The sequence below is a fragment of the Aedes aegypti genome, chromosome 2 (assembly GCF_002204515.2).
Source record: "Aedes aegypti strain LVP_AGWG chromosome 2, AaegL5.0 Primary Assembly, whole genome shotgun sequence".
NCBI lineage: Eukaryota > Metazoa > Arthropoda > Insecta > Diptera > Culicidae > Aedes > Aedes aegypti.
This window is the reverse complement of record NC_035108.1, coordinates 165,545,839-165,562,548: the sequence shown is the minus strand read 5'-3', so window position 1 is coordinate 165,562,548 and position 16,710 is coordinate 165,545,839. Positions and strand designations below refer to the sequence as shown.

At 36.2% G+C, this 16,710-nt stretch overlaps 1 protein-coding gene across 3 annotated transcripts in view; it reads right to left on the bottom strand.

Annotated features, from left to right (window-relative positions):
- LOC5572296 overlaps positions 1-16,710 on the bottom strand; it is a 28,799-nt gene continuing 12,089 nt past the window's right edge. Inside the window, exons 1-2 of one of the 3 annotated variants that reach the window (XM_001653934.2) lie at positions 11,865-12,277; positions 1-656 (exon numbers count right to left, since the gene is read on the bottom strand). In XM_001653934.2, coding sequence (XP_001653984.2) covers positions 562-656; positions 11,865-12,147 — 378 coding nt within the window. In that variant the 5' untranslated portion in view covers positions 12,148-12,277 and the 3' untranslated portion in view covers positions 1-561. Of the gene's footprint in view, positions 657-728; positions 1,456-11,864; positions 12,278-16,710 lie in introns of those variants that run through there. The other 2 variants (XM_021843027.1, XR_002500144.1) reach the window with 2 other exon arrangements.

The window sequence follows — 16,710 nt, the reverse complement described above, 5'->3', positions numbered from 1 at the left end:
TCTCCAGGTATATGATGTATTTCGTATCATTCGTCATTTCAAAGAAAACATACATTAATTGCAAAGTTAATATCATAAACAGATACCTTGTTTGTCTGGCATTACATAGTTGATTTTGATTACCGTCTTGTATTTAATATAGTTTTGTATATAGAACTCATCCGAATAAATTTGTTTAACATCTTTTGATTTAGTTATATTTTGTATAGTTTCATTCTGACCAAAAAAGTTCAAACTTAACAGACAAAAGAAATATGTAGTTTTGCAGTTCACCTAACCATTCGACAGATGCCCTTCAACATTGTTAGATCTTCGCTTGCTTATGATAAAATTGCAGACATTAAACGAAAAGTGGTTGTAGTAAAATAGCTATCATAAATATTACTATAAAGTCTCACTTGATTGCGCTTCGTAGAAGGAGGTGGTGGGCGAAAACATTTTAAACTTTCATCAAATTTAGAAGCTTGTGGTAGTTTTTCGCCCATGGAATGTTTTTGTGCTGATGGTGGCAAACCGTCCGACTGCCTCTGCTGATTGTCTGCCACGCGGGTTAACAACAGCTCACTTTTTCTTCTTGCTCTGCTTGGCTTTTTGTTTTTCCTGTAGTTTACGTTCTTTCTCCGTTAGAGAAAGATATAGTTTATAGCCGAAGAATACTGAAATGAAATAAAAAAAGATGTGTTAAGTCAGTAAGTATCAGAATTTTAACGGAAATATTTTCAACTGACCAACAAATAACAGTATCAACAATCCAAACGCAATCATCAAATAAAAATTAAGTTCTTCATGTAGGACTTCGTTTGCGCCAAATATAGGAATCGATTTCATATTTTCAGAATTTTCCTCGGACAACTTCTGTTGTTTTACCATCTCCGATAACCCTTTCAGTTGGTTTATGAATTGACCTTTGAACTCTTTGGTAAACTGTTGCTTCTCCTGATCGGATAGTTTACTGAACATATCCGACAATTTTCTCAAATTATCGGCCAAATTTTCTGCCATTTCTTGTTTATTCTTATCATTAAGAAGCTCGTTCAATGCATCGGACTGCAGAGCCTGTATGAACGGGTTTTCCTCTCCATCACCAACGTTCATGTTTGCGATTTAATATTCAATAAACAATAAAAAGGTGCTAATTCGATCTACGCTCGACGTAGGCCCGAGAATGACTGGATAGTTTCTAGTTGAATTCGCGGTTTGATGCCTCAATGGTCGCGCGCGCACATTTGGTGTGTGGGAATTCTATAAAAAAACAATTGCTTTTTCGGAATTTACTCAATTAGCGTGCGTGTCGCCCGTTAAAAGCTGAATAAACTCGCGGCATGAATAGCCCGCGATATCAAATTTGATACTGAACGCATCGTTTGTCGAATCAATCGGCCTCCCCGGGAGCGATAACTCGGCCGGGTTGGAGCTTGAAGGTGACGTGGTGGATTGCATGCTTTCATCGCTTGCCAAAGTGAATACGCTAGAAATGGCTTAACACTTGAATGGATTGTCGTGCACCTACCTACTCAATAGTACCCACTTATCTGTAGGTAGGTACTTTGATTAGATCTCGTGCCAACGTGGACTGGGTGATAAGAAATCCCTACTTCAGATAAGACGGGTGGTAAAATATCCGATCCACAGAAAAAATGTGTGTATTTTTTTGACGACAGGGGCCCAATCAAAAATTTGTGCCTATTATTTTTTGTACTCCTAATCTTAATATCTCCAAAATTATCAATTTTATTGAACATACATCCACGTCTCGAACCAAATGTTTTGTGCAGGTGAGACCAGGTAGACATGATCCCGAGAAAATTTGATCCCAGATCCCACCCTATTTTATTAGATATTAAAACAGTTTCATTCTAAGTAGTTTTGTTTAACATTTGTTCTATAAGGAAGACAATGTTAGAGATGAAATATATCAGTTGGTACAACGAATAATACCTTAGGAGTAGTTATCTGTAATCACACGACGCGACGCGAGGCAGGACATAACACTTGTGGTTCTTACCAACGTTAAAAAAACATATAAATCACCTTTACTACCCATATTCGCATAACAGTCCCATGTTCTATGGGATTTCCTATAAACGTGGGACTGTTATGCGAATATGGGCAGATTATATATTAGGTAATTTAGATGTCCTTCTATCGTTTGTAAAAACTAGGGCAAACGCTCCCTTAGTGGAGGTAGCTCCAATAGTGGAGGTAGTGTGTTTTGGCATGTTACGCAGTAATAAATGATTATGTGAAATTTTTCTGTGATGTACGATGCGAAAATGATATAAGTAATCGAATAATATTCATGAAATTTAACCGTAAAGCTGTTGAAAACAATCATTTTGCTTAACATTTTTGCTCCTTATCACCGATAGTGGTGCATAGTGGAGGGTCCCATTTGAAATCAATGGATTGCGCCACTAAAGGAACCATTCTTAAAACATACCTCCACTAAAGGAATAGTGTTCCTATTATTGGTGTAAGGCTTTTTGCAGGAAAATTTGAAATGAATCGTTATTTTTATACATTTGATTGACAGAAGGATTTGAAATCTATCGACTGATACGTTAAAATCATATATTTTATGATTTTATCACCGTGTTTTAGCAGTTTTCCCTTAGGTGCACCACTAATGGTACATTTGCCCTATAAGCGTTATGTGCTGTTTCGCGTCGCGTGATTGTGATACAGTTCTTACGTTGGCATATAACTCAAAATTATGAGCAGGTAATATGTACTAATTCAACATGTTAAAATTTCAGAAAAACCCTTGCAACCCGAACCTTCTGCCGTCTACAATAGGCGCATTTCAAATATTTTTATTCCAACTAATCACACAAGCAGATAAAGGGGAATCAAATCTACCTGTGATTCCGAGAATTTGTCGACAGAAGCACATGTTAGTACAGTAGCGTTTCGGTTTTAGTTCGGTTCGGTTTTCCTCGTATGAGTAAGCGAAGAGTTTTAGCCCAATCAAACTGACCTCTTTTCTTCTGAAATGTCTGGAACGCATTATCGTTCATCACATCCGTGATGTTTATTTGACAAACACGACTCTTCATGTGAATTAACATGCTTACCAATCTGGAAAGTTCGCAGTGACTCTTTTATACATAGTTGTAGACGATATCGAGAAAGTATTCGCTCAGAAGTAATCCTGCTTGGGTGTTTTCCTGGATATTGAGGGTGCCTTTGATAACATGTATTCCGATGCCGTATTGGAAGCCAAAAAAAGACACCGACATATTAATGCTTCCAGCCGACGATTTGCCCTTTGAAGGTAGCACCACACTAAACACCAGACTAGCATGCAACGCCCAGAGGCACAGTCGAAATACATTTCTGACAAAAAGTTTTCCGCACTGAAGCGGGAATCAAACTCGCACCCATTGACTCGATGCGGCTAAATGCTTGGTAACACTAACCGCACGGCCACGAAGCTGCACAAAACCATGGGCTACCTACAATGATTACCCAATTGGATTCATCAAATGCTCAAAACCCGACATCTCTTTTCGACATTGCGTCAAGCAGCGATTCGAAAACTGAGTGTTTGCGGATGCCCCCAAGGGGGAGTCTTATCACCACTTTTGTGGAATCTCGTAGCAGATACGCTATTGAGGCAACTCAATAAAAGCAGTTTTCCAACTTATGGATTTGACGACGACTATCTTTGATAGTTGGTATGTGCAAAAACACCTATTTTGACCTGATGCAAAGCGCTTTTCAGGTAGTCGGTGAACCCGAGTAAAACATCTATTGTTCTTTTTTCGGAAAGACAAAACCGTGATGGAATTCGATCTTAGTGTCTTTTTGGCTGTGAGATTAATGTGATTGATCAGGTAAAGCACGTTGGAATCATTGTAGAACGAACTTTCCACATTGACATTCACATTGATTTCAAAGTAAAAAAAACTTGCATTGCCTTCGGTGAATTTCGGTGAACCATAAGTAAAACTTGGGGCCTTAAGGTGATTATAGAACGAAGCCACACTTCAAATTTTCAAGAGCACAAGACTTGAGAACGAAACAGCGCTCCGCGTAGAAAATCCATCCCATTGGTCACCACCAGCAAGCAAGCAATGTGATTGGTTTTCAACGCGAACTGTTGTCAGATTCTCTCGTCTTGTGCTCTTGAAAATTTGAAGTTTGGCTTCGTTTTATAATAACCTTAAGCCCAAGTTTATCAAATGAATTTACACAACAGTTGTTCGACCAATATTGGCATATGGATGTCTTGTGTGGTGACAAATGGGCAAAGTGAGAACAATCCAAAGCAAATTGGGCCATCTCCAAAGAATGTGCTTGATTGCGATGTCTGGGGCGTTCTCTACGATTCCCATGTTTCGATGATGTGCCACTATACATACATCTTAAACAAGAAGCACTTTCTTGCTTTTACCGTTTATGGGTACTTTGAACTCATGTTTGAATTTTTCGAAAATTTTCGTGCTTCTCTCTTGAAGAATTCTGTCAAAAATCTCTTTAGGAACTCAAAAGGGCCAATTATCTGCCAAGTTATCTTGAGGCAAATTCATACAAGAATGCTTCGAAGAGTACGTCAAAAAATGTAAAAGTAGTAGCTCCACATATTCCCCAGGGATTCATCGTAGGATTTCAATATTTTTTTTTAGATTTTCCAAAGATTTCACCTATAGTCAATCCAGGTTTTATGGTAGAAATCGTTCCTCATACCTAGTAGTTGAAGATACTGCAACGAATCGTCAGCAATACCTTTTTTCCTTTAGAAATTGCACTTGATTCATGAATAACTCTATGATCTCCTCCAAAGATCTCTATGAAAATTCCTTTTCCTAAAATTCTATACAAATTTTGAATGACCTTCAAACTCAGATTAATGGAAAAATTTGATCAGGGATAGCACTGAACACATCTCCAATAGCTCTTATTTCTTCACAAAATTTACATCAAACTCAATTATCTATCTATGATTATTGAAGGATTCCTTCTGGAATTATTCCAGAAATTTTTTGGATAATTAGATCAGAAATTTCACTAGGAATATCTCCATCAAAAGATTATTCAATTTAATTTGCCTCAAATATTTTGTGTATACTATTGAAGGAATTTCTCCTGAAAAAAAATATCGAGATTCAAAGAAGTTTGTAGAATATCACCAACAATTGGAATATGTGTAGGGGTCCTCAAGCTATCATTCTCGGATTGTTCTAGGATTTACTCCAAGTTTTACATATAAAAATTCTATAACGATTCCTACAGGCATTTTTCGGGCAGTTCTTTGAAAAAAAAAACAATACTGTAAAAGCTTTCTAGAAAAGTTTATAGTACAGTTAACTCTCTCTTACTCGATATTCTTTAACTCGATATTTCCTCTAACTCGATGGAATGCGCGGTCCCTTCAATTAGCATACATTGATCCCTCTGTAAGTCGATACCTCTCTAACTCGATATTTTCATAAAAAAAATTAAATATCGTTCAAATGCTAATAAATTATTTAAATGTGTATGTTATGATTATGCTCATAGTAAAATTAGGGGGCTTAACTTGTTTCAGGGTAATTTTTTTTAATTTTTTGTTAACTGTTGAATATGTGTAAAGTAAGTGAATATGTCAAAATTTTACAATTTAACATTTTAAAATAACTGTTTTGAATGTATTCTGTAAAACTTACGAAAATTTAAAATTGTTAACAATATGTGTTCTGTATCTCGATACCTTCCTGGTCCTTTCGATATCGAGTTAGGGAGAGTTGACTGTATATATAGAAACTATCAAATAATTCAAGAATTTAACTAGAAGTACCTCAAACTAGAGATGGGCAAACGGCTCATTTTGGTGAACGGATCCGATCCGAGTCACTCATTTTACTGAACCGGATCTTTCGAACGGTTCAGTGGCTCAGCGACTCGCAATGGAGGAGCGAACTGAACCGAACGAATGGAAAAGAGCAGTCCTCTCCCTATTCCCCGACATGCGTCATACCTTTCGTTTCTTTCGCTCTCTCATTCTTCGTACCGTGATGAATCAATACCCGGACGCTTAAGCAGTGCCAAATAAATCATTTTCCGTTTGATTTTCGCAAATGTCGCGAATCGTTTGGACATTATTCTTCATGAAAATGACAAAAAATCTAGTTAAAATAAAGAATTTAATACTAAAAGAACGATATCACTTACACAAGTCTTGTTTTTAAATCCGGACGTATGAATCAAAAAGCCGGACACTTTTGAATCAAATTCCGGACAATCGTATTCTAGCTAGTTAATTACCGTGCTGCATCAATATCCGGACACTTAAGAGGCACCAAATGTTTCAACTCCATTTTCTCCACTTCATAGTCTCATCACATTATAGTGTGCTCTTCAAACAATTAGTTTAGACTTACAACTTCATAAAAACGACGAATATTTTTGCAAAAATTGCAAAAATACCATGAAAATCGCGGAAATAATGAAGCATATCGTGTCTGTAAACCCGGACACATGAATCGATATGCCGGACACCTAAGAATCAAAATCCGGACAGCTTTATAGAAATTGACAATATCTATAAAAAACTCATTAAACTCAATTTGTATACTATAGGAAATGACTTTTATGAGAACGTAGTACTTGCTTTTGCTAAATATTATACTATGAAAGCCCAACTTTGTGTGTAATTTATTTTTCTAACCTCCATTCCTTGCTTGCAGTTTGATTCGAAAACTGTGTTGATGTACTATTGAAAAAAATCACGTTTTTATCATTTTTCCTGTGAAGAATCATTGCCATATCACTGATTGTATTGATTTTCAACTCTAACTTTCAGTTTTCTACAAATATATTTGAAAAATATCCGTTTACACTGCAGATATATGACGATATCACCTTATGTCCGGCTATTGCACCCCTGGCTCACAAAATCGGACAGCATGTCTTTGCCCTTGAAATGAATAAGTTGCACATAAAATCACCATATTAACCCATTAAGCTTTATAATCTATCGTCTCATTCACTATTCTGGACAAAACAAGTAAAATAAATAACATTTATCAACACTTCCGCAAATGAACCAGTGCAGGTAAGCTCGTCCAAAACTACACAACTAAAACTTGCATTTCAAAAAATTTTGTTAGTATTAATTGCACTCGTCATATACGTCAAAATAGTGGAACATGATTTAGAAAATTGCTCATATCATAGGGTAAATACCATTGCTCATCTAGTTTTTGTAGCCTTTCTTACGCAATTTTTCCTCAGCTTTCTGATGGTGATCTCAGAATTCAAAACTAGCGGTGCGCTAATGGTGAAAAAGCGATTTTTCTAAAAAAAATCAAAATGGCGGCCAAATTCAAAATGGCCGCTAAAATTTTTTCAAGTTTAAATGAAAGCTATATCCTTTCTCTATACGATGCCACTAAGTTTGCTATGTGTTCCAAGCGAAATATGAGACATATCACGTGAAGAAATACCCAAGATTTATCAAAAAATGGGCTTTTTCGCAAACTGTTCAGCTAGCTGGCGTACAAGGGGTCCACCAATTCGAGAAAACCGAAAGGACCACCCTTAAGTTTTATCGAAAACTAGCGATCAGTGACATAAATTGGAATTCTAACGATGGGTGCCGATGGCGGCCTGGTTTCAGCGAGAATTGGGTTGTTTAGTGATAAAAAATTCGCAGTTTTTCGTAGCTTGATCGAAAGAGCACAGTTTTCCAAGTGTAACACGATTTTATAATATCTTAATTTTGATATAGTAAATGATTAAAATAGATTTAATTCCGTCGACTCAATGACATTTCCATTTACATAATGACAGCTCGTCCCGGAGTAAAATTTGCCGAGGGGTGATTCAAACGCGATTTCCATACGAAATTCAAACGTGTTTTAAAAATAGTTCCAGGGCACGGAAAATTATGAAACTTTGGATTCTGGCTCAGTTTTTAACGTAGAATCAGAATATGTAAAAAACAGGATACCCCTAAACAAGCCAATTGCTCCACTATGAAAATACGTTGTCAAACTGTTTTTATTTTGATTAATTTTCTGTCAATGATTACTAGATGAGAAATAGTAAAGTGACAAGCAATGTTACAAAAGTCAGATGTAAATATTTAAAATCACATTATTATTCAAATTTATATGAAAATCAATTAATGTTGTCGGTGTGTCCGGATATCGGTACCGTCCGGATTATGATTCATCACGGTATACTCTTCTCCAGAAACGCACGAACGGCTCCGTTTTTTTTTTTTTTGATCATCTCTACCTCAATCACATAATTTGTCCAGGAATTAATCCTGTGATTTTCCAAGAAAAAAGTCTAATGATTTTTTCTATGAATCCTCCAATATTCACACAGGAATTCTTACAAGGATTATAAGGAATAATTTCAAAACTTTTTGCCAGTTTTTCATTTTGTGAATACCTCTCAGAACATCAAAAATTCATCTGCAGAAATAAAGTAAATTTTTCAGACTATTTCTCCTTGTTTTCCATAACAAATTCATGCAAGATTTATGGCAGAGTTAAAAAAAAAGAACCAGAAAACCAAAGAAATGTTGAGGATATCTCAAGAAAAAATAAGAAACTGAACAGAGCTTGAATTGATTCCTAGAAAACATTGGCAATTCAGGAAATAATCTACTGCTGTGAAATTTTATGTATCATTATTTAAACAGTTGGAAAAACATTTAGAGGAATTCAGTAAAAAAGAAAATCATTAGAGTAGTTCACGAAGGAATTTCTGCAATAAATGTTAGTATAAAGCTCAGGAACGCATACCTTGTGTCTTTAAAGCAATCAATTCAATACAATACCCTGAGAAATATTCTGGGTGAATAAAAACGCAATACGCAGAAGAAAAACTTAAAAAAATCCAATAACTGGATAGGACCTTTAGCAATCGAATCTACAGACCTTCACTTTGCTCACTGTGGAAGGGGAAGGATGTGGATGACCTTCAGAGTTTACCTCTTCGAGCAAAAAGTGTGCAGAAGTTGCGTATGATGATCGTTTTGCGTGGATTCTTTAAATGATCTTTTGAGATGGCTCGTACAGCCCCCCCCCCCCTTGGACGAAATCCTGGCTACGCCCATGGACGTCTGCCTAATTGGAAAGAAGTATATCAAACAATATAGTATGTTACACTGATGGCAACTGCACGTAATGGACAAAGTCATATACTCAAGGTCGACGCTGTCGAACTCAAATTGAGGAACTGAATTCAGTCAACTCTGTAAATCTTATATGGGTACCTGGCCAATCTTCCATCGCTGGGAATTAATTGGTTGATCAGCTAGCTCGCAATGGAGCATCGCATGACTTCATTGGCCCTGAGCCAGCTATTCCGATTTCGAAGTGCTGGGATCTATTCTTGAGCGGCAGCAATATTGGAATAGTTTGGAGTCATGTCGTCAAACAAAATTGTGAATTGCAGTCTCTTGGTCAAAGCCTTTACTGGCCACTGCCGACTCAACTATCACATGGCAAATATTCAGCGTGCTGACTCATTTGTGTGTGATAGCTGTGGTACCGATTGCTGAACTTCGTATTACCAGGTATGTATCTATCCAGTTTTCGCACAATTGCAATTGCGATTCCGCTTGCTTGGTAAACACTTATTAAGTGAAACTGATTTCAGAAACCTGAATTTTCTGGACATTCTGTTTTTGCTAACCCGATGTGGTAATGAGCTATAGGCTATCTTTACGCTCATGCGTTTTGCAGTGCCATTTTAGGGCGCTGTTTGAACCCATTGTGGTATGGAGCTACATGCTCTCATTTCGCTTAACCCTCTAATACCCAAATTTTTATTTTAAATCTAAATATCATTTTTCGTTATCTAAAATCGTTCTAAACACGTTTTGGGCAATGATTTATTTTTATTTGCAAATTTATGAATTTCTATTTTTGATTTTTATAATTTTTGTTTTTGAACATCTCTATCCTTTTTCATTTTTTCTTGAAACCTCTCCTGATTACTGATTTTTGGCAATAATAAAAAATCAAATTTTTACGGTACTTTTAAAAATATATTTTTTTAAATATTTTTCTGGAGCATATTTTATTTTCCGTGTAACTAACGAAAAAACAGGTTTGAAATTATTTCAATACCATCAGGCTCTTCTTCCATGATAGGTTGATTGTAGAAAAATATTAGAGATACGATTTTTTATATGACACTTTAAATTAACCCCAGGCATTTGTAGGTTATATAAGAATACAATTTTTCAAACATTTTTCAAAAATACAAAATAGTTTCAAAAGTCATAAAAAACTTCTTTTATATGCGTGTTATGAGCCGAGGTTTAAGCCAAAAATAAAATCATTTTGATTTCCGAGCTACAAAATAATACACACAATTGCAAAGTGTACCCCGTCTAAAGGCGGGGTTGGGTATTAGAGGGTTAAGCGATATTCCCTCTTCAAGGGACCCCACTCCTATTTCCTCCCATCTTTCCCTTCCCTTTCCTCTCCCATCGGGTAGATGATGAAATAGGCTCAAACATTGCGATGGCACAAATCTCCCAAATGACGGGTAACGTGCTGTAAAAATTTTATTTGAAAAACTTTGTTTGTGAAATCAAATGTCTCTGTTTTGTTCTGAATGATTTTAAAAGTTTACGCATTAGAGGATAAGAACACATATTTACTAAAATATACATGTTTATTTTCCACTTCTCAAACTTGACCATGGTAGGTACCTAATAGAGAGAAGAATTTCAAAGCCGATTTATTGACACACAAATATTGCATGTTTGATAAAGTAAAATTTTATTTGAATATTTTTATTTCTTAGAAATGCGATGTCTCTGACGATAAACAGTATTATGGCATTATTGCTTCGCTTGACTTCAGTGCAACTCAAATCACCGGAAGTCGTGCGGCCTCCATTCACGGTGCATAAATGCACTGCCGTGTGATTCAGTCCCATCTGCATTTTCGTCAAAATTGATTTAATATCAGATTTCAACAAGTCTTCCATTGATCTTTTAGCTGCGCTAACAAGATAACATATTTTATTCGGCAAAGTTGAGAAAAACTACCACTATTCCATCACGAAAAGCACTCAAATGTCAGTCCCATTATAGATTTGTGAACTATGAAACACAAAAAGAACAATATTTTTGTAATTTTAACAATTGTTAAAAAAAAATCTTCAAAATAATGACGATTCCTTAGAAACGCAAAAAAAAAATCTTTTTTGACATGTTAACAATAAACTATCAAATTTTGCATAGTTTCGTTAGTGTTTTCACTGTATGGCCTTTCAAAAAGCTATACCTATTTCGAGTGCCATAGCGTGCGGTTGGCCTATATCTATCGACGCCCTTAGCAAAACTTTAAAGGAGACATACCTTCTTATCTAATTAGAGCGCCAGTTTCGATAGAAATTTCTACAATGAACAGAGGAAAATGGAAGAAATTACTGAAGCGTAAAGCTTCTCATATGAGTGTTCTAGAACTTATCAATATAAATTCGTTGAACTGTAAGGTATTAGTTTTTTAATTTCAAAATTTTGTACACGAGTATGTTAAACAGCTATATTCTACACACTCTTCTTCAGAGCTCTAATACCCGTTATAACTACTTTCCACATAAAGCTTGTTGATTGAAAACTTCTGAGGTTCAATCATATTTTTTTATTTTTTACCGAACTGCGGTAGCTGTCAGACCAATTCGACTTTAATATTGCAACATTACCGGACAGGCCGAAAACTCAGTAAAAATAATTACCGACTACCATCAGTGCACCAGTATCCCCTCATGCCCCTGGCCAAAACCGGTGCTTCTATCCTAGTTTCTAAAAATAGCCTAATTGGAGCCTAGAATGATATTCGTAGTATTTTTGTGTTTTACAAGTATTTAAGTCTGTAAAAGAAAACAAGATATTGATCAAAGCTTACCAAACACCGAAGCAATCAGTAGCACCATTACTAAAAACACCATATAGTCAGAGAAGCCGGTTTCAATCTTTCGTGATCCCATCGAATTTTTCATAACGTCGAGTTTCAGTTGTTCTTTTTCCTCATCGGACAAATTATCCATATTTTCTAGCATCTTGATGAATTCTTCCATGCTAGGCATTTTGAAGTTGCCGGCGCCACCAAATGGAGGCATTTTTGGCAAATCTTGACCCGCCTCGCCGCCCGTTGCTTCCGAGATGACCTCTTCAATCACATTTTCCATTATGTACGATTTTCAGTAATTGCTACCACTTTGGGACACGTTGGAGGTCCACGTCTACGTTCTGTTAAATTACGCGCGCTTCAGACTATCTCACTCGGCTATGAGCTGCAATGCACTGATCCAAAATACAAGTTGAAGAAATCGGACAAGCTTCCAATAGGTAACATTGGGGTGATAAGGAGTAGCCACCTTCATGGAATCCTTATCAATTCAATGAGGTTGTAAAAAATATGATGCCAGACCAATTCACCATTGGTTTTTAAAAGATGTTCGAAAAGCTCAGAAATAATTGAAATATGAATGTATTGTGTCCTGAGGTGGCAAATTACGTGTCCTAAATTTGTTTGTATTTTCTTTATAGTATTGATGAAAGTGGGTTTCGAATGACTTGAGGACTTCGTATAATGATGAAAAATTTACATAAAAAAAAATCTAATTTAATAATCAATAAAAAAAATCAAATATTATTGTAGGTAGGGGCATAAATAGTCGTAGCAGTAAATGCGCTGTTGTTCAGCAAGACCAAACTGAGGGTTGTGAGTTCGTATTTACACCATATGATGAACACATTAGTTGGACGATTTTGAATCGATGTTCCGAAAATCGATGTTTTCATTCCGATTAATCGATTTTTTGAATAGATGTTTGGAGCACCTAAAGTCGGGTGAATCGATTCTCTTCATTCGGTTTTTTCGATTCGATTCATTTTGTTAAAATCGATAAATATTTCTTATTGAGTTGGTGAAAAAGAAATCAAATTTTGAAGTAGTAAATCTGCTCGATTGATTTTCAAAACTGATTTGAATGAAAGACGTTGAAATCGAATGCAAATGCATTAATTTTCGAAAACTTATTCATATAGACTCAAGTAAAAAAAGTATACAAACTTACTTTATCGATCCTACGTGTTTCTCAAACGAAATTATACACGTTTCGCTCTGAACCAACTCGATTTTTTACGTTTAGAACGTTTAATTTTTGAAATTACAAAACGACGAAAGTAAGATTTTCAATTTTCGCAACCTAACCACTACTTTCGCCGCCCCGCTATATGGAGAGACAAAGTGACTTAACCACGAATCAAAACAAAACACTACTTGAGTCGATTTTACACTGGTAGAAAAACGTCGCAAGTAACTGAATAAAACGGCTTATCAATTTGTCATAAAATACTTGTGTGAAATAATAGAAACTCTATAGTACGCGAGCTCATTGTATGCAAAATTCAAGAAATGTACACGTCGAAAAAATATTAAAGAGGTGATTCATTTTAAAACAGTTTTAGAGGACAGGTTGTAATTCTTCTGAATTGATTTTCTCAAAACCGTATGGAATTTACTTACGTCGAATTGAAAAAGTAATCGAGAATTGATCTAATGTCTTCTTCTTCTTCTTCTTTCTGGCATTACGTCCCCGCTGGGACAAAGCCTGCTTCTCAGTTATTAACTGAGAGCTTACTGTGCAATGACCATTTTTGCATGCGTATATCGTGTGGCAGGTACTAGAGTGTCCATCCCGGGACATCCCGGGACAAGAAATCCCAGGATTTGACAAATTTCGGGATTTCCCGTTTCCCGGGATTTTATTTCTGATATCCCGGGAATCCCGGGATTCCCGAAATGTACGTAGAATTTGATGAAAACCACTAAATTTCAATTGTTAATGACATTTTTCCTTACTATCAACCTTATTTGATAAAGTAGAAAAGCATAACGGAAAAGAGAATAAACGAGTAATTATTTTCATGAAAATATCTATTTACCAAGTAAGGAACACATAGTTTTATTTGTCTAGTTGCAATGTTTTAATGCTTTTCTTTTCAACATTAGCCATTTTTATAAGCCTATGCTGAGATAACATATTTGAAAGTACGATTTGTGATAGTTTACAAATCGCAAGTCGGTACCATCTGTAAAAAGTAGGCACTGATAAAATTGACTGAGAAGTTTTCAATCTCGTTTTCCATACAAATATTCATAAAATCCAGGAGATTGGAACATGTTTCGATTTCAATGAAACTTTCATAATTTGCTTTTTACTCCGTGCAGTGGGACTTACATGCGTTTACTTTTCATTATGGGACAATTCGACTTGGTGTTCTTTCCTTATTTTACTGAACAAAAAGTGATTTCTAGTTAGTGCAGCTGAAAGATCATTAGAAGATATAATGAAAACTGATATCAGCTGAATTTTTACCAAAATACAGATGGCTCTGACTTGCGATTCAGGGCAATGAACTTCAGCATAATCTACAATAACTTCAATGATCTTTGATCGTTTCTTTTGTTCTAAAGTTTTTATGGCTTTTCAAATGTTTGAAGCCAATTGCTTTAATATTATGACTTAAGTTTTTATCATACTTGCGTTCATAAATGTTATAGAGAATTTGAAAAAATCCATAGCAAACCCGTAATTAGTCCAGCTAAGTTTTGATTTTTGTTAGGTTTCTGCATCAGAATATCTGAAATGTAATATGCTATAATTAAAATATTAAAATTTACATTATCTGTTTGTTTCATTGAAAAAACATTGTATTGTTAAATTTGAACTTCCATTTCAACCGAAATGCCAGTTTTATTAAAAAATTTATTAATCCCGGGATCCCGGGATTTCCCGGGAAAAGCATAGAATTTTGTCCCGAATCCCGGGACGAGAAAAATGGTCGGGAAATGGACACTCTAGCAGGTACGAAGATACTCTATGCCCTGGAAAGTCGAGAAAATTTCCAACCCGAAAAGATCCTCGACCGGTGGGATTCGAACCCACGACCCTCAGCTTGGTCTTGCTGAATAGCTGCGCGTTTACCGCTACGGCTATCTGGGCCCCGTCTAATCGTCTGGTCTAATGTCAAACTTTATAAATTTCAATTTCCATTCGATTCGAATCGATTCAAAAACATCGATGCAATCGATTTGATTAAATCGGTGAATCGATTCGGCAGTTCAAATATGAATCTATTCAGTAACATTGATGTTCTGGACAAATTTGCCCAACGCTAGTACACATGCAATAATGTCAATTGGCAACGAAAGCGATCAGGTATTAACTATGGAAGTATTAAAGAACATTAAGCTGATAAATAGGCTTTGTCTCAAATTCAATGAAAACATAATTTAGAATTATACCATTTAAATCCTATTAGAGTTCGTATCCTTTGACAGATACGCGAAATTCGACCTAAATTGTAAGGTCGTCTTCAGTATCGTGAACTAGAAGTTGAGATCTAGTACACGACACTAAAAACGGCCTTACAGTTGGGTTGTTAACATTGTTTTTTTTTTATCATTTCATTTCTTTAAGGCTGTTCAGCTCATTCGGTAGAATTAAATTATATATTGCTAAATTCGGTTTTAATTTATTGATAGGTATTCCACTAGGCAGCTCGAAAATTTATTACCAAATTTGACGTAACGCCAGAAAGAAGACGATATCTAATGGACTACATTTTGAAAGTGCTCAGTGAGGCCGATACGAACTTCACTTTGACATATTTCAAGAAGGCCCACATGGGCATACACCTATGCGTTGCATCGAATCAGTTATTTTTTATCAGGTTAGGTAAGTAAGATGAGTCAGTGGGCAAGATAGGTCAGTGCCATTTTGAAGCGCATTTTATATGTTTAGGAAGCATGAGTAATTTCATTAGATGAGTAATATGTAGCAACATATGGGCTACGTAAAGACTGGAACGCCTTCCTTAGCCGAGTGGTTAGAGTCCACGGCTACAAAGCAAAGCCATGATGAAGGTATCTTGGTTCGATTCCCGGTCGGGCCAGGATCTTTTCGTTTCCTTTTGATTTATTTGACTTCCCTGGGCATAAAGTATCATCGTACCCGCCACACGATATACGAATGCAAAAATGGCAATTTTGGCAAAGAAAGCTGTCAGTTAATAACTGTGGAAGTGCTTACAAAAAGACTAAGCTGAGAAGTAGGCTCTGTCCCAGTGAGGACGTAATGCCAAGAAGAAATCTATGTATTTCTATTGAAAATGCATGAAAACCCCCTGAAATGCTGCATTTGAAAGTTGAGTGTATGTAAATTGGTTTCTATGATGAGTTTTCACCTTTTGCTCTCTAGTTTTCAAAATGACGTGCAAGTAGGAGGGACAGCGTGTCAAAATTTTTCTCGCACAGCAAGAGAATTTGACGTTCTCGCATGAAACTTATGCGAAGGCGGATTTCAAACAGCTTCCGAACAGGAGTTTTATACCGCATCAGCAAAAGGGAAGGTGGTCAAAATTTTCAAAACTATCAAAATTTCCGAAACAATACCTAATTTGGCATGCCATAGGCACGTGTGGTCTAAAATGTGATATTTTCATGACTACAGGAACATCAAACAAGAGACCTACTACTAGGAGTGCCTCGAAAAGCGACTACTACCATTCCTGAAGTAATAGACATGTGCTGTTCTGGCCAGACTTGGCGAGCTGCCACTATGGGAAAAAGCAATCGAGTGGTACGATGCGAACAACTTGGTTTTGGTATCCAAAGACCAGAACCCTCCCAACAGGCAACAGCCCAGAGCTCCACCTCATCGAACGGTATTGGACCTTGGTCA